Source organism: Sphaeramia orbicularis, chromosome 24 (genome assembly GCF_902148855.1).
Source record: "Sphaeramia orbicularis chromosome 24, fSphaOr1.1, whole genome shotgun sequence".
In the NCBI taxonomy this organism is placed as follows: Eukaryota; Metazoa; Chordata; class Actinopteri; order Kurtiformes; family Apogonidae; genus Sphaeramia; species Sphaeramia orbicularis.
In genome coordinates this window covers 31302912-31321803 of record NC_043979.1, presented here as the reverse complement: position 1 = coordinate 31321803, position 18892 = coordinate 31302912, and the positions used below count along the sequence as shown (strand labels likewise).

The 18892-nt window shown below is 37.0% G+C and overlaps 1 protein-coding gene across 2 annotated transcripts in view; it reads left to right on the top strand.

Annotated features, from left to right (window-relative positions):
- rngtt (RNA guanylyltransferase and 5'-phosphatase) overlaps window positions 1-18892 on the top strand; it is a 131790-nt gene that overhangs the window by 85654 nt on the left and 27244 nt on the right. For both annotated transcript variants that reach the window (XM_030128823.1, XM_030128822.1), the window contains one exon: window positions 14686-14786. In XM_030128823.1, the coding sequence (XP_029984683.1) occupies window positions 14686-14786 (101 nt within the window). The remainder of the gene's footprint in view (window positions 1-14685; window positions 14787-18892) is intronic.

The window sequence follows — 18892 nt, the reverse complement described above, 5'->3', positions numbered from 1 at the left end:
TATATATATATATATATAAACCTAAAAGAACTGTTTTCAGATTCAGACTACCTTATTAATTCCCAAAGGGCAATTCAGTTCACAGTTACCCTGCCTTATTGGACATCCAAACAATCTGGGACAAACAAACAAATGCACAACATTCATAGCAGCATATGACAGCCACATACACATTCACCTGTCAGTAGCGTAGAACCACAACCGGGCAATAAGTTCAACAGTGAAATGAAATTAAATGAAATTAAATTAAATGATGAAGATACTAAAAAGAATAAAAACACAGTAAATAGCAGCCTCACAGCAAGAAGGTCCTGGGTTCGATTCCAACACCAGTCAGTGGGGGTGGGACCTTTCTGTGTGGAGTTTGCATGTTCTCCCAATGTCTGCGTGGGTTCTTTCTGTGTACTCCAGCTTCCTCCCACCATCCAAACACATGCACTGATAGGTTAATTGGTTAATCTAAATCGCCCATAGGTGTGAATGTGAGAGTGATTGTTTGTCTGTATTTGTCAGCCCTGCGATGAACTGGTGAAATGTCCAGGGTGTACCCCGCCTTTGCCCATAAGTAGCTGGGATAGGCTCCAAGTGACCCCCGTGACCCTAGTGAGGATAAAGTGGGTTCAGAAAATGAACAAATAAATAGCAAATCAAATCACCTTCAGTCACTTCCCAGGGTTATGCAGCCTGATAGCTGGGGGAATAAATGAGTTGGATTATCTCTTTGTTTTCCTAGGGGGTGCATAGTAGCGCCGTCCAGAGGGCATGAGAGAAAAGTCGGGGAAGAAAATGTGGCTTTATGGACCACATGTTTCTCACAGAGAGAGCTCAGGTCCGTCAGCTGAACTTTAATAATCTTTGAACAGACTTTGAACAATCTGGTTCAAGCTGTTTCTATCCTGTACAAACAGTCCATGGAACCAGCAAATGAATGAAAACATTAAAAGACTTTCAATGAAAGAATGATAAAAACAAGATAAAATGACCTCAGAAACACAAAAAGAGTTCAGCTTCTGCAACAAGTAGATCCTTTGTTGACCTCATTTGACCATTGACTCTGTGTTCTGAACAAACTTTAGGTCCGAGTCAAACACAGTTCTAATAGTTGCCACAGTTTCCTCTTGCAGCTGCACACTCAAACATAAAGTAAAACCAACGGCTAATATGTAGTGGAACATATAATAAATATCGACATGCTAGATGCTAAATATTTATAGAGGAAGGAAAAAAGTGCGATTTACTTTGCAGGTTAAGCGGTTTACTGAATTAATGAACTTTTTAAAATGCATGTACTAGTTTGACCTTTAGCTTGTGACAATGGATTATTGATTGACATAGTGGTTCTTGTTTTAAAATCTCCTCAGCATGTCGACCTATTTAAAGAAACGGTCATTGTTAAGCACTGAGAGTTGAGGGAGCAAAAACCCAATGTTCTCAGTTCAATATAAAAGCAAAGATTGTTTCCTTCATCAGCATCTTATTTAAATGTCATGCAGTAGATCAGTTTAGTATCCTCTTGTATGGGAGACAAGATTACCTTAAGATGAATATGAGTTTGTGAAATGAAGGAAGAATAGACCCACTTGGATACCAAAGAGACTGTTGGTATTAGATTTGAATTTCTGTATTTGTACACTTTTTAACTATTGGAATGAAAATATTGAATTTGCATGAACAAACTTAGCATTTAATGAGAGTGCTTCTTTGTTAATTGTACATGCACCGTAGTTTAAAGCAAATGCGACAGTAGGAATAGCTTTAATTGCTTTACTCGGCGCTAGTTGAGGCCATAATTGCAATAATTTGAGGTAATCACAGTCCTTTTGCATATTCATTAGAATTGTATTTTATTCACCTGCATAAAAACAGCTGGAAGTGACTAAGAAATGTAATATTTCATCATTATTTCCACATAATTTTTGGCTCCTTTTGCAACATCATCTCGCCTTTCTTCTACTGTGTTTCAGTGACATCTGAGTGACTAATTATCACCAACAGTTGTTGATCTCAAGGTACTTCTAAATTTATGTTGTGTATATAATTTAAGTCACATCTGCCTCGTGCGATTGTTGTTTACAAAGCCTAAAGGGAAAACAGAGATGTATTTGTGTATTATTTATCGGTGTTGAATGCCAGTAAATGGCTGCTGTTTGTCATAGAGTTCGAGAATATGTGTATATTTAAACTGTTGTATGTGTATTGTAATGGTGGCATAAAATGAACATAAAAAACAAATTATCGGAATTATAAAAGCCAAGACATTCTCCCTTTACTTTTTTGTAACAATAAAGCACAGGTTAATGAGACTAGACAAACAATACCAAGTGGAAAACAGTTTTATTAAGTTGAGATCTGCATTTTCGCTGACCCTAGATTTAATTTAATGAGGATTTGTCTGTCAACAGTTTAATATTTGATTTAATATGGTTACTGATGCGTTTGTTTTCATTGGGGATGCACAGACATATCAGACGAAGGGTGGTGTCAGCAAATATGATGTCATTTTAGTGATCTAGTGGCTGAACTTTATCTGGTGTTATAATGTAATGTGAGAAGTCTTTAAAACGGTTCAGCTATGTTTTTTTTATAATGACATCTTTGTTTTGTGGCACAAAGGGGGAATAAATTACAACAAAACCAATAAATGGTTTACATAACATTGTAGAGCACAGCTAACAGAATACACACTTCTAACAGAATACAACATCAATACTGGCTTTGGGTATCAGCCAAATTGACATTTAAACATCAATATCAGCCACACTTCTGATCAGCCTGCTACATCTGAACTCTTTATTTATCAAGTGCTTTCAAGGTCAGGTAATGGTCTGAGAATAGCTTATCTATAATATTGGAAGATTTCAACTGTTTTGCACATTACAGGTATTTTTCAGCACATTACAGTTATTATAGAGATTCTTTTCAGATCTTTTTATACTTCTAATTTATAGTGTACAGTATATAGTCTTTGCTCTTATGTTATATTTGTCTTTACTCATGTTTGCTGTGCTATTATACTATTGTTACTGAATGTGTGCTGTCTGTCTGTCTGTCTGTCTTTTTTTTTATTTTATTTATTTGCACATCATAAAACACCAAGAGAAAAATTTAAAAAACAACATTCAAACAAGTAACATCATTGTGCAGGAGAGCCTCGAAGCCAAAAAAGGCTTATGTGAATACCTCCTTGGAAATAAACAATACACGGGGGAAAAAAAAAAAAAATTTAAAAATACGATATAACTGAAATAATAAACTAAAGTAAAAAAAACAAAACAAAAATACAAATCAAATTACAAATCATCAAATACAGATCAAATGATATACAGCCTTACATTTTTTCATGAATTAGAGTCCTTTTCAGATACTTTTTAAATAATGATAAAGAAGATGTTGACTGAAGTTCAGGTCGGTGATTATTCTAAAGATGTGGGCCACAATATTTTAAAGAATACTGACTGACTATCATCTATCTATCATCTATTTGTCATCTGTCATCTATCGACACACATCAGTACTTGCATTACAAAAACAAAGCACAAGTAATTCTACAGTGCATTAAAAGTAGAATTATTAATATCTACTGCATTGTAATTTGATCCTATTATGATGTGTATGATCTTTGAATCGAGAAAGGTGTCGTATGCATTCACATTACATTTAATCTTCAACTAAAATGTCATGATCACGACAGTCCTAATTACTGCCACCAGTGTCTGTCGGGGACAGCACTGCATCAAATTACAATCTTTTTTCCAAAGTCATCAATTTCTGTCATTCACTACACCACCCAGTGCAACGTTAATCTTTTCTTGTGTGACTGGGATTAAGCTGGTCTCAGGGTTAATCTCAGCAGGGTCTTGCTGCTGTGAATGTCCATTAATATGAGCACAAAGGTTGCCGCTGCAGGAGGCTGCGGTCACCGAGTGTGTTATCTCAGCCAACACATGGCGTCCTTGGAGTGTGTTTGTCTTTGTTTGGGGGAGATTCTGAATTTATAACGGAACCGTTTCCACAGATGGCGGAATCACTTATGGGACAGTACTCCAGATGGTGATCTCTGTACAAAGCGAGTAAAAAATGCGACTTATTTTCTTTTTCTATCTTTTTAATGGTTTCTATTCTAGACACATTTTAAAGCCTTGCAGAGGGCCCATTTCATACCAAGTTTGGACTTTTGGAATAAAAGCTTTTGAGTCATATTGGTAGAAACTAAACTATATAGATGTGTGTGTCTGTAGGAAGGTCACATCATTTTTATTGTGCATTTTATGGTCTTCATAAATCACTATAATTTTATGTTATTTTTGTTTTTCTTCAGAGTATATATGCGTCATAACAGTTGACCGTTTCTCAAGATTTATCTTTAAATTTCCACTCTATTCCTTAACCCTGTATATTGCTTGGCAGATCTCCGCTGTCAGCACCATTTTGGACATTTAAACCTTAAAAAAAGGAGACCGTGCGCACAAACACACCCTCGGCATCAATGTGACTTGCCAAAGAAATGGGCCAGTGTGTCTGAGCTTGTAACAGAGAGCGCTTTTCTCCAGGGAGCAGATTTATTGGACTTGCCCAGCCTTTTGTCTGTAATCCTCAGCACGCTTAACCAAGAAGTCTTGCCTGGGAGCAAAAAGCTGTTATTGAAATGAGACTTTGAAAAACATTGTAATCAAGGGGCTTATCTTAAAGCACACCCTCAAGCAAGCTTCTCTTCCTTCAGTAGAATGAAGCTTTCTACATTTAATGAGCTTTTGTAAATTATGGATGGCGTCTAGTATAATTTCTACTATTGACAACATCGGTGATTCGTACAATTACAGACAATCAGCTTTATATTAAGTGCGCTCTTAGGTATTTGTGAATAATTGTATCACAGATATTTTTGTCACTGCTATCATTACATCTAAAACTGCATTCATTGCGAAGTACTTAGAAGAAGATGTAGGATTTCCACTCATATAAATGTGTTAAGCTGGGCACACAGTTGACAACTAGCTGAGGTGCTTTAGGGACATAAATGAGTGGTCATAATGAAAAAGCCTCCTGAAGCCTGAGAACCAGCAGTAGCCCGTCATCTCTGTTCGTAGTCGCTTTTCCATTGACCATCAAATTGCGCAAATGTAACTTGTGCATAAAAATTTACCTAATGGAAAAATGACAATTTCACCAAAAGTCAGAAGTTTTTGCGCTGGCAAGAGGTGGTTTTTCCGGTGTAGCACAAATGGTATATCACACAAAACTGCAATGGAAAGACCTTTTTTCGCAGCTAGAGTCGGGTGAATTAAAAAAATGGATGTTGACGGACGTTACAACAAACAAAGAAGATGAAGAAACATGTCGTGGTATGTGTGGACACACCAGGAAACCCAATCATTTTTAATTTAATAGAAGATAGAAGGGTAATATCTGATAATAATGAATACATCTGTAAATCAACACCATATTTACGTTCATCGCCATGTTTATGGAATGACTTCTCGTGTCATCTCGCGATAATAAATAAACAAATCATCGCATTTGTGATTTAATGGAAAAACCAACATTACGCACTTCTGTTTTTTTGACATTTAGTAAATATTGGTAAAGTTTTGTGCAGATGTCCAGTGGAAAAGCGACTTGTGTTGATCCACCAAATAGTCACTAATCAGAAGACAAACCCTGCAATCAGAGTCTTACTTAATCCACATGACACAGACTGGAGCTACCTTCAATTATCTGCACCCTTTCATTTGAAAGCACATTTAGCCATATATCAGCCTACTAGACTGATTTAATAACCTCAGTTTAAATCAGGGAAAACCTAGTGTCATCCTTGAATAAAGATTGACACTGAAAACACATGCATATCTGAAATTAACCATCTGTCACTTTATTAGAAACTGGATGAATTACTAAATATTGATCTGTGGAAATCAAGGTAGGAGTGATTATTTGCCTACAGGTATTACAGCTTAGTGAGTTGTCTCAGTTTGAAGACTGCAATTATTGCATTCCACCATCAGCAGAAAGTTCTGCTGATAGTTCTAAGAAAAGCACAATATTGGTACTATCAGTCAAACCGATAAACCCTCGACCTAAGGAGCTACCGTCGGCCAAAACCATCTACTGAAGTAAAATATCCAATAACTTTTGAACTGCTAAATCCTATTAATAAATTAAAATAATTCAGGTAAAAGTGAGTTGCTCAGCTTTTCAATGGCTTCAGGTATGACCCACTTAGACGTTCAGAAACCCTGTAGTGAATGTGGAAACACAGTCATCTGCTGCAACACTGATTTAGTAATAAAACCCATGTAGTTTGACAAATGGTAGTGGCTGTAGTTACTTATTTTTATGTTCAGTTAATGATATATATTGCAGAAAAAGTCACTTTTTGTTAGTTTTCTGTTTTGATATGATAACCTTTGAATTTACTCACTTTTATGAACATCTACAAGGTTGGTAAAGTAAAGTAAAATATCTGACTTTTAATGAAAAATGCAAAATTCAGAGAGTTGTATAATAAATTGTTATAAATCATTTAGGAAATCATTTTAAAGTTGCCACAAAAATAGCTGTAGCTTTGTAATGGTTTAACTATGTTTACTATTAATGCTGGCCCTAATACCTTTTTCCGGGCTGCTGTGTTTTTTACTCATTGAAAGTGAATATTGTGACAAAGTGTAAGTGACACATAATTCACACATCTTCACACTATCTTTAATTATTTACAGGGTCATATTGTCATAATTCATCCCAGCATCATAACACATGAACTTACAGCATCATGGCTTCAGCATCACCAACATACATTTATCTACTGCATAACAAGATGAAGAAAACTATAAAGATGAGGAAAAAAAACAAACATAGAACAACATGACATGACAAAATGAGTGTACCAGTTTGGTCAGAGGTAAACTCACGGCAGCATGCTTTATGTCTGACGTTATGACTTAATGTCAGCAAACACCTCACACAAAGATCTGCAGGTTAAAGTGAATGAACCGAAATCCATCAGGGCAGGCAGACTAAAGCATCACTGGAAACAGACTGAAATGAACCCGCTAGCCTAGCCACATTAATGCTTGGTTAGTGGGCGGAAGTTGACCCTCTTATCTCAACAAAGGGAGTCTGTGTGTAACAGGATGCAATGCTCTTATCTAATTTCAAAGGTGGCTACAAGATTACTTTAGTGTTTGTCACTGGAAGCTGGATGCCCACCCAATAAATGAATATCCAAACATTCTGTTCCAGCCCAGTAAATATAAAAAATAAACCGTAAATATTAAAAAAAAAATCGCTATCAATCCATCAACAAAGAAGTTAGCATCGTGCTTACATGGTACATTCAGTTGTAGCTGTTTAATATCTGTACTGTAGCAGGTCAAAATTCCAGCACCAATTAGAGTATAGAATAACTTTATTTTACCCTAAAGCTTCTTCTTCTTTTCTGATCTCTTAACTTGACAGGACATGATGAGCTACTTGTTGGTTTAGTGCAGCTCATACATCACACATGATGTGCAAATTAAACTCAATCGTGGCAAAGTATGTGTACCCAGCTTTAGATAACATTAAATTATGTGTGCACTCTCTTCAAAGTCTCCATATATAAAAAGATAACGTTATTTGTATAATTTATTAGAGAGGCTTTGGCTTAACATAATCGACATCTATGAATATCTTCCTTTTTTTTTTCTTTTTTTTTTCCAAGTGATGCAGAGAGCTTTACAACAACAGTTCTTAGGTCAGTAATGAAACTAAAATTAATCATTCAGCTTTTATATTCAACTACAATTCATTTTTTATGAACTGTAGCATGCACTTTCTTTGTTTTCCTCCTTGTACTTTTAGAAGAGAGGAAATTATAAGGCCCTATTTCTTCCTGTAGAATTATGGATTGGATCAAATGCAACCCAGCTATTTCTGGACTTTAAAAAGGGTAACAAATCTCTGATCCACAGCCATTCAATAGCTTGTCACATTGCCTGTTTGCTGTTATCTCTCCCTGTCTCCAGACTATTTATTCCCGGTACTGACGTTAGGGAAGGGCTACATTTTGTTTTTGTCGCAAAAAGTCGGTGTTTCACTTATGACAGGAACATCTATAAAGTTATTATCTGTCTGACGGCCGGATGGGCACTCGAATGAGCGCCGCGTGGGTTTCTTGAAGGTTGTAATATACTCTTCATACCTCTGATGCTCAAGCAAACATTATAGGTTTGTTTGCTGTGTTGTGTTTTTCTTTCTTTGAACATGCTGTAGTTGGTGAAAGAAAGTTTCAGGTTTTTTTTTTTATCTTGGTCAGAAAGTTTAGTTAAAGAAGAAATGGAAAACTGTACAGTCAGCAGATTTGCAGCTATGGTGGCGTCAATGCCCAGAGTCATTTCATACTGGAGTTTTTTAAAAGCTGTCAACAGTTTCATTAAATGCAACCAAATGTGAAATGTAACTAAGTACATTTACCCAGTACTCTTTACTTTTGCAAATTTATATATCTACTTCACTACATTGTATTTTTTCCTCCACTACATTTGTCTGTCCACTTCTAGTTTCTTTTCAGATTATAGTTTTTCATCCACTGTGCAGGAATAACCACATACTTCCAAACATGCTGATTTTGAATGTTTGATAAATTTAAGGAGGTGTCTTGTGATGTGTTAGGAACATTCTCCTTTTCCTTAAGTCATAATGCTGAGACAGGCTGTTTTAAGGAGCTCATTAAAAGTTTACTCTGGAGATTCGTTGCTCTCACAGGACAGTGGCTACAAACATATGATGATCAGGCAGAATATGATGCACTGCTAGAATTCCACTCCCCTACCAGTGGATAATGACAGTATGTTATTTCATAATAGATATGCATCTGTCTTTTATATTATGATGCATTGGAAGTATAGAAAATATATGCAAATCACACTCATTATAGCATCACTCTTCATTATTTATTTATGTGCCTTTGTAATTTTCCACACAGAACATGTGAAGGAGGGAAATTGTCATTAAGGTCACAAACAGACATATTGTAGAAGGAACATGACAGATTATTTTTTTGCAAGAGAACGTGGAACACCAGGCACTATCAGACACTATTCCTGCTATTTCCTTCATTTTCCCCAGGCCACAGCGACCCAAAGCTATATTAAATGTGGTGTAAAATCATGCAAACTACAAATTGGTCTAACATCCAGAATCTTTGCTGCTTTAATATCACCACCTTCCTAAATTGCCTTTGGGTCCCTTAAGCGAAAGTGAACATCAACATGAAGAAGTATATTTGCACACATCATTTATCAAGTGGGCTCATTTTTTAGCTAAAGATCTCTATTTTATGGAACTGTTATCCTTTTAAAAATACCACTTACACAGTACAGGAGAAGTTCCGAACCTTCTGCTAGGCTGCATTAAATTAACAAAAAGACATGCAAAAGACTGTCTGTTACTTTGAGAAATTAAAATCCTGAATGAAGTTTGTGAACTCATACACCGGTCACATTTAATAAGAATATCTGTGAACTGTTACCGAGAAATTACCCGTCATTTGTAATTTCCCTATATCAGTATGGACCACCACAAGTTGTAAATAACACTGTGTTAGTATTAAATACATTAAATAAAGCATTGGTATTATATCTGGCTTGTTGTTTTAAAAAATAAGTCAATATTTTGGGTGATGTATACAATGGTACAGAGTCGTCCATGTGTTACTATGGCCGCCTGTCCACGTAATACCACATTCTTATGAGATTTTTCAATATTTTACTCCAAAATTTATTTTCAGCATAGTTCAACATAATCTCCAAAAGGTTTTGTCCTACTTGATATCAATTTGTCGAGAACCGCATGTTTTGAATGTTTGCGTAAAGCTTAAAAAATTGATGTCCGTTTCAAGTCCACATGTTAATGAGCAGTAATTTGACATTTTTCACCTAAAAATTTTATCTCCCCAAATTTTGTTTTACATCATGTTGAAGTGCTTCAAAATACCTACTCAAATAGTATAATACATTTATGTAAGTTACTCTGCTTACATTACAGAGACTGTTGAACATGAAATGTGTCCACGTGTTACCGCTTGATTGTTATTTTTTCAGATTTTTCAGGAAACAGAAAAAAACGGAACCAGAAATTGAGTATTTGATGATTTAGGCAAAAAAAGTAATTTTTGTCAAAAAATGAACTGATCTGCCTTGGCAGAGGTCTGCGCTCTCCGAGTACTTTTCTAGTTTGTTATGTTTTATAACTAGTTACATCACAACATTTGCACATATAAGGTCAAGACTTCCAACGAACATTTCTCCGAGTACAACTTAATTATTTATCAGCAGCACCATTTGTAGTCCATACTGAAAATATGTCCAAACTTCAAGCCAAGTACCTAAAATGTTCAGTTGTTGTCGTAATAACGAACACAAATGGCTGAACGGGATAGAACAGCACAGTCAACAACCTGGAGGGGGTGGGGCATGAAGTGGCTCATGTGCATTTAAAGGGCCAGTACTCAAAACGACCTTTCTGGTGTCATTACTCAGAAATAGGGTTGAAGATGGACCTGTGGAGTTGAATTAATGAAGAATTCAGACCCAAGCATAGCATTTACAGTTTATGTAGACCACAGGGAAAGGTTTTAAAATATAATAATAATTTCATTTAAAAAAAGCAAAATATCACTCCTTTAAATTTTCTTTGTAAGTTTTGCTGAAACCTGGCATCAAATATGGTTTAAAACACATTCCCATCTACAGTGAATTTTGCTTCCAGTCTGAATGCCGTTTAACAAGTAAGCCCTGTGTGGGATCTCTATTTAACTATCGTCCATGTTTCTGCCTATTTCTGAAGACAGTGTAATTGCTTTGCTATACAATAAATGAGAGTCATTTGCTGGCATTTGTCCCTTCCTTTCTAAAGTTTTTAGAAGCGCTTTCTCCTTTTGCTGAGTGCTTCTCATTTGCTTTTTTACCTCTGCTCAGACTGCCAGTCACTCGAATTTCTGGTTTGAAATGGACAATTTACATGCAATGAAACCCCATTACATGAAAATGAATTTGATAAATGAGAGATGTGTTCCCGAATGCAAGGTCGAGTTTGAAGGTCTGTTTTGCACTCCAGCAATAAAGCTCTTGTTTTGTATTCGCAGTCGCTTATTGACGAGGCTAACAATAGTAATGGAAGCACGACTGTAGCGCTCTTTTCATTTTGAAATGAAATTGAAGGTCGCCTGTTTATTTAGTATACAGTGTGATTGGGTTTTCATCAGGTGGTTGCCATGGTTTTACTGGCTTGAGTTCATTTAAAGCACATTTCGCTTTAGTGGAACATTAAATAGACACTTGAGTATGCAGAATAAGAAACAAGCCTCAGCTCTGAGATCTTAAGACAGGATTTTAAGGCGCAGCTATTCATTGTGCAATAGGAATGCACATAAATCATGTAAACATACATTGTGACTGTCTTTTGATGAAGTCCTGTAGCATTTCCTTTTTAATCATTAAAAATCTGAAGCACTTTAGGCAGCTGTCATGAGGAATTTCATTTCACATTAGAGCTGCATCAGTGAAGTAAGTCATATCGGAAGAGTTTATTTTCATAGCTGTGCAATATCGCATAACTAAGTGTGTTGAAGAATGTTCCTTTCCACTCCCACGTTTCCAGAAGAAAAGATGTACTCTGTAGACGATCTTCAAAAAAGAGACATGCCCTCTTTTCCTGCTCTCTAGCTAACTGCAGTGAATAGCCTTTGTGGAGTGTGCTGGTTTCAAAAGCACATGAAGGCCACCTCCCACACGGCGAGATCCGCCGTTGACAAAGCAGACGGACACACAGTCCTCGTCTTCCCTTCATTTTACATAAAAAATGACAAAGTCGACATGCCTTAACTTTATTATAAAGTTCTAATTTCTTGATTTTTGCCATTAGCTAAAGATTTTAAGTTGATAAGACCGCTCCCACGTTACAATAACAGTGAGTTATAGGCTGTTCATGACATGCTTTTATGACTTTTCAGCACCAAACAAGTGCATCCTTCCCCAAATGACAAGACATTTCACATGCTTTTGGTATTCAGCTTTGCAGATGCATGGGCAGGGGGTCTTGTTTTTGGATTGCAGCCTCGAAAATGATGATTGAGTGATTAGTTCCCTGTTGGGGTTTGCCTCTTGACAGCTAGTGATGGAAATCTATAAAAGCTTATTGATGCAATTACCATAATCAATTTTCCTTACTTGTCATTCTTCCTGATCAATTTTCTTTGTGTGATTACATTTTTTTTTCCCTTCATTTGTCTTGTCCAGCATCATAACAACAGAATGGTGGTCAGGCTTACTTTTTGTGCTGAACAAATTTGCTTTGCCAAGGGAAAATTCATGAAGTATATGAGGCTCCCCTTGATATTCTTCTGTCTTTATTTTGAGTTTTGTTGAACCACATTTTGATGCCGAACCTGACATGAAGGAACAGGGGGGAGGAGAAGAAAGGTGGAGGAGAGAAGGGGGATGAAAAAGGAAAAAGAAGATGGCAAAGACCCTCACAAGAGAATATCAACAATACCAACAATAACAACCATGATGATAATTACAGTGGTAACAATTACTAGAACCAGAACAGAGAGATTACATTTTCTTCCAAAAAAAACACCACTTAATTGGTAAAAGGATGACGTAAGCTTGAGGACGCACAATTCGAGTGGATCAAAGAATTCTGGACTTGTCAGTGTCATTCGTATTGATAGTAAAGCTGTAACACTGGACACCGTTGATGGATGGATCTATCACATGGGTTCAGAGCGTATTGTGCCACCCAAATTCAGTTTTTAACCTATATCATTGTCTGTATTTTAGCATCATTTGTGCACATGACATTTACTTTCACCTCATTAGACAGGAAGGTGCAATTGAGTAATTCTTCCTCTAACTATATATGCATCATTCTGGACATGTAGTAACTGTAGTATTTGTTGGTATTTGCTCTGTGACAACTTACAGGTCATCCTCGGATACTTAATAAGCGTGAAAATTCCACCAGTTTGAATATTAAGCCTCAAAATGAGTTAATTATAAATAATAATGTGATCTCACTATAACAAAAGTACTAAACAGGAGCTAACATGGAACCAGCAGTCATAGCGCTCACATATCCAGTTCCTGTTTCAAAAATAGAAATAGCTACTTCTAAAGGTAATAAGCTAGAATGGTTCCATTTAACGCTACTTTCATCTAATTTGAGTAAGTGCGCGTTCAACAGGATCTAACTCAAGAACAGCGCATGTAGTGCTTGAATGAAGCCTGTTGGAAATCATGAAGAGTGCTCTAATGGGGAGGTCAGAAAAATATAGAACAGCCGTAAAACGTCACTAGTGAATGACTGCAATCGTCCAATATTTTTCTGAGCAGACTTGTATTCTACTTCATATCCTCTGTACTTTTTTGCATTTATGGTGTTAAATTGCGTCTTTAATAATTTATCTTCAGTTTAATTTGAAACCTGCAGAAACCCTTAAACCGAAAACTAGTGATCCTTAGAAATACCGTCTTCATAATGTAGTTGAAAATAAGTGGAAATATCTGCTGTAGGATTTGTGACACCATGGCTTTGAAATCACGGTCTTCTCATCCTTCACTTGTTGTTTTCAAGGGCAAAGTATCATCCAGTGTCAGTGCTGTAAGTGCTGCAGAATTCTCCAGTTCTCAAGGATATTGGTCCTGAATTGCTTCAAAACCATCATAGGAACTCTGTGTCAGACTGTGAGATTTTCATGCAGTTTCAGCAACCCAACAGCTTGCCAAACTAGGACACCAGGCCTTGTGTTTGTGGAGGAGTAGGGTAGGTTTTTTGACAAGCAGTGGTACGTTTCTCTCTGTGTCCATGATGATTTGAAGTTCTTTTCAAAGTCCTGCCATAGAGGCGTGCGTTGGCGGAGCTAGGAACTCCGCATTTGGTCATGTGCTGTGACAGTGCAGGTTCTCCTGAGGAATCCTGTCTGTTTTCCACACATCTCCTTGGAGTAGACTTCTGTTACCGGGCAACCTGACAGTGACAGAATCTGGTCATCTGTTCCCGCCTCCACCCGTCATGCCTTTACATTTCTCATGTTCCACTGTACTTGTCTCATGTCTTTTTAAATGTCATGCACGCACACATAATGATGGCCACAGAAGAAAGCATGTTTGGTATGTGTCATAAGCTACAGTACAATAAAACCTAGTAGTGATGTGAAAAGAAAAAATGTAATCATGTTGAATCATTGTGTATTTGTCACCATGTAATTATATTTCTACTTGTGCTCCCTAGCAATTTTCCACTTAGAACCATTGCAATTCAAAAGAGGAGTACTTAAACAAATCCTTTAATTAGCTCTCTCTTTTTTTGGTAACAAATTTGTTTGCATTTCATGGTTTTGTCGGAACCAAAACAATGAATTTCAAATCTCGAACCAAGTCGTGCTGCTTTTCACAGTGAGATAACAGTGGTGAATCCTAATGGAGTCTAATTCATATGAGAGGTTTTTCAGTTCATTAACTATGACTGTTGCTTAAAAATTCAGCTCAGCTCTCAAATTACCTCGCCATTAAGTCGGCACTGTTATGAGTTGACAGAAAGAACTGACTACTTGTGGAGCCACATGTCATCAGTCTACCATTAAAGAAGATTTAATATTTATTTATCCTTGTAATGTGATTTATTCATGAATTGTACTCTTCCCCGCAGAGATACAAGCCGGGAAGGTGTGATGACATCCTCAAGTGGAAGCCCCCCAACCTCAACTCCGTGGACTTTCGCCTTAAGATCACCAAAGTCGGAGGAGAAGGGTAAGTCTGTTGCCAGGGAAACGCTCTGCCTGATGATTGTAATAGCACCTATCATTCTGTGACACACTCGGGTACTCAGACATCCACACGTGCATTTTCTATGTGAGTCCATGTCCAAATCGGAAAAGCATTGCATTTCTTAGACATTAATCTTTCTATTCTGTGATATCCCTTTTTTTTTTCTTGCATTTCTTTCCGCCTTAGGGTTCACTCTTTATGGGGCTGCAGCGCTGCTACAGTATATAACAGAACAACTCATTCACTCCACCGTTGCCTACAAACACCTTTTTGTCCATAGCTTTTTTTAGTTGACGTAAATGCAAAGAAAAACAACAGTCATTTTTTATTCTCTCATTTTATGTTTATTATCCTCTGCAGCATAAATTATTCAGATCCACCGCTGCTCATCCCAGCCTTCATCCTGGTAAACATTAAAACTCTGCAGAAAAAGCAATTCTAAACTAGACCCAGACAATGGACTACTTGCAGGTAATTTGAAGTTTGGGAAGGCTGTCTATTTAAATTCTGCAAAACTAGAGTAGTTGTGAAATTGGTCATTTTCTAACAGGCTGGTCCAGAGCATTTTAAGATATTTTATGAAAAGAAAAGTAATTTACAGCTAGCAATGAAAACACAATTTTCTTCTGTCGGCACAATGCACATTTCTTGCTCTGTGCGATTTCCACAGTGTACTATGTGAGTGCCATCTCAGAAAAGCAAACAGACTCATGGCACTGAGCTCTTTGGACACGCAGCCTTTTCCTCTGAGAGCCAGGTGACCTCGGTGACTGTCCCAGCTTTGTAGCCTACGAGCCTGCCACTATTCACCATCAGCAGACTGACAGGATCACAGTCGGCCACAGTCGCTCATTCTTTTCCAAAGCCAACCAGCAGGCCAGATAGTCAGCATCTTGACTCCTCCCTGTGTGTGGGAGAACACAGACGATTATTGTTGCTTTTGGAGAATGTTCTGATATTTCCCTGAAAAATGAATTTACTGGCACTTTGAAAGGCCTTGGTAGTGGTGTAGGTTTTCAAATCTCTCCTTAGTTACTGTCTGAAAGGCAGAGCGATGGATACAGACATACATGTAAGGAGGTAACAACTGTTTATTCATCAGCCCACACAATCAATCCTTGAGCTCATCTTTGTGTACCATGGAGGCACACAGCCTTGCAAGTTTTATTACCTTTTCTCAAAGCAAGCACAAAGGCAGACTGTGATTACTGTGTGGCGGGAAGAGTTGAGAGGTAGAAACGGACAAAATGGAAAAATGAAGCAATTCCAGAAAGCATGCAAGTGCCCCTCCCAAGTGCAGAATTGAACAGTCTCAAGTATTGTATAGATCGCTTGAATTATGGATAATTTGAGCTAGTGTTGTGAGGCAATGACTGGTGGTTACATCATCCGTCTTTTGGTGTGTAGTGATTTTGAGAAGCCAGAAATGGAGAATGGTCTGTCTGACTGGTTGGAGAGGCTCTCTAGAGGCCAACGTCCAGACTTCTTGTTAGCGGTGTCTCTTGTCTGTCGACTCAGCTGTCATTACTGCATCCAAATCTATATTTTGTAAAAAGAATCTGCAGCAGACGAAGCAGTACTTTGTCAGGTACTCTTTCAATCAAAGCTGATGTAAGAGCACCAAAATTATGTTAACAGCAGCCTATGATCAGTGGTGCAGAGTTTTTCTTTATGCAGTATATTTCAGTGAAAAGCAGTCTAATTTACATTATAGCCAGAGGATCTGTTTCCCCTACGGAGAGAAAAGATTCTGTAAACTGTGCAGCGTGTTAGGAAGTCTTTCATTTAGTTACTCTGTTGTATAAATTAGTCATTACTTAAAATTTTTGAAAAAAATGGAATTAGTGAAAAAAAAAAAATATAGTAGTTGGTTGTTTGTAATTGTTACCGTATAACAGCAATGCTCAACCATGGTACTTTCTCTGTACAGTGGAATGTCACAGTACAAATTTAATTTGTTCCATGACCGTGCAAATTTTGGGAATTACTCGTTTTACAAATCAATTTTCCCCATTGAAATTCATTTCAATATGATTAATCCCTTCCAGCCCCCAAAAACCACTCAAAAAATCCTTTTTCAAGGGCTTTTACAACCGAAAAAGTGCATTTAGAATGAAAAGTTGCTGTAGCAGTAAAAAAATTTTTAAAAAGTAACATCTAAACTGGTTTAAGTGATGAAAATTCAAAGTTGAAGATAACTAATGGAACATTTTCCTTACACTATATAGACTATAACACTATAGAGGTTACTTCTGATCCTCTATCTGTGTGGTTTTTGCATTTACCTATAGAGACCATAGCCAACATTTAATTTATTAAATGAACATCTGTATTCAACAACCTCAGACGTAAATATCCGTAGTCCCAAGGCATATAACAAAAACATCACAAACATACAAATAGAAGAATAAAAGAACAACACAATAAAAGTACAACGCATTGAAAATACAAAGGTTGAAACTTAAAAATGATGACAAGACCGGTTTACTTTTATTAAGAAGCTTTATTGTCATCATATTAGCACAAGGCATCACATGACGAAATTCAAGGTGCTCTTCAGGTCAGTGCAAATCAAGCTTAACATAAAAGAAAACTTAAGCTATATCCAAAATAAGGGTAGCTAAAAACAATTTAAAGTCAATAAAAGTATGTAAGACAAATTAAAAGTGACTAGACAATAAAAACACACATCAGTCAGCATTTAACACTGAGGCAGACATATACACACAGCATAAATATGATCTTATTGGTGGTATATAAGTGAAGCAGGTAAATAAATAGGAGGTATTATTGCACATGAGGAGGGAGGTAGCAGCAGAGTTTAGTACATTATCGTTTATTAAGTGTCCGTATTGACCGTTCAAGTAGAGTTGACCTGTAAAAGCATCGCATAGTGATTTTTACAATGGAAAGACAAAGATTTTACAGCTCTCACCTCTCTCTGCTCTTCTTCGTTACTGCACAGTTCTGTCTTAGAAACAAAACTCGGAGCAAAACAAACGCATACACACAAACCTTTAAGCCTATGGCCTCTAACAGACCAGTTGGTGACACACATCCCAAAAATATTGCCTATATTGCCTCTGAAACATGCAGATTGAGTTTTGCATAGCTGTGTGTGTTCTTTTTACAATGTGGCTGGTGTGACAGTAATAGTAAATGTTTTAATTTTCTATTTCACTGCTCTCTGGAGGCAGACTATTGCTTTCTTAACCTTGCTGGCTGAGTGCAGAGGAGGGGCCATGATTAAACAGTTCTGTTTGCAAACACAAGCTAGAAATTTTACACACTAACTCCAGATCATGTTGAATTTTTTCGCTTGAAGGAATTTGTCTAAATATTACATAATTAATCAGCTTTCACCCTCAGACCATGACCATCTCAGTCTACATCCATGCAAGTACTAACGTCCCGTCTGCGCCATGTGCTCACATCTCGCAATAAAAGATAATGTAATATTAGTTGTAATAAGATGAAAGAGTAACAGTAAAATGCCAACAGGTGGCCATCATTTTTAGAGGTTACACAGAAGCAGTCAAGTGAGGAAAAGCATTTGTCGTGAAATTCTAAGCAGGTGGATCTGTGATGTCCAAAGAGCCTCTGCTTGCAGTGTTTTAGCCGTCGGTGCAAACACAAAGCATTCTGACAAACAAACACAGAGCCTGTCTTTGGACTCTGGAACCCGTGAATGGATTTCTCAGTATGAAAAGAAAGATTTGTGCTGTCGGTGACCCGGCTGTCTCTACTTGGCATGCAATCACAAGCTTACATTTTCAGCACATTTAAACTCAAATTGTTACTAGCGTGAAGGCTCATTTTAGCTTTTGGCCTATGCTCACAGTCTGTATGAATAAATATTTATGGATTTGGATCCGTTTTATCTACATGAACACACCATTGAGAACACTGAAACAAAAGCTGAGATGTCCACAAACACACTGAATACTTATATATTATACCTCAAAGTATAGTGTGGTGTTTTCATTTACTAAATCATGTTAATTTGTCTTTTAATGCTGAAGAGCTCTGTCTGTGACATTCAGTCCTAAACCATATTTGGTGCAAGTTTGGATAGCATAATTCATACA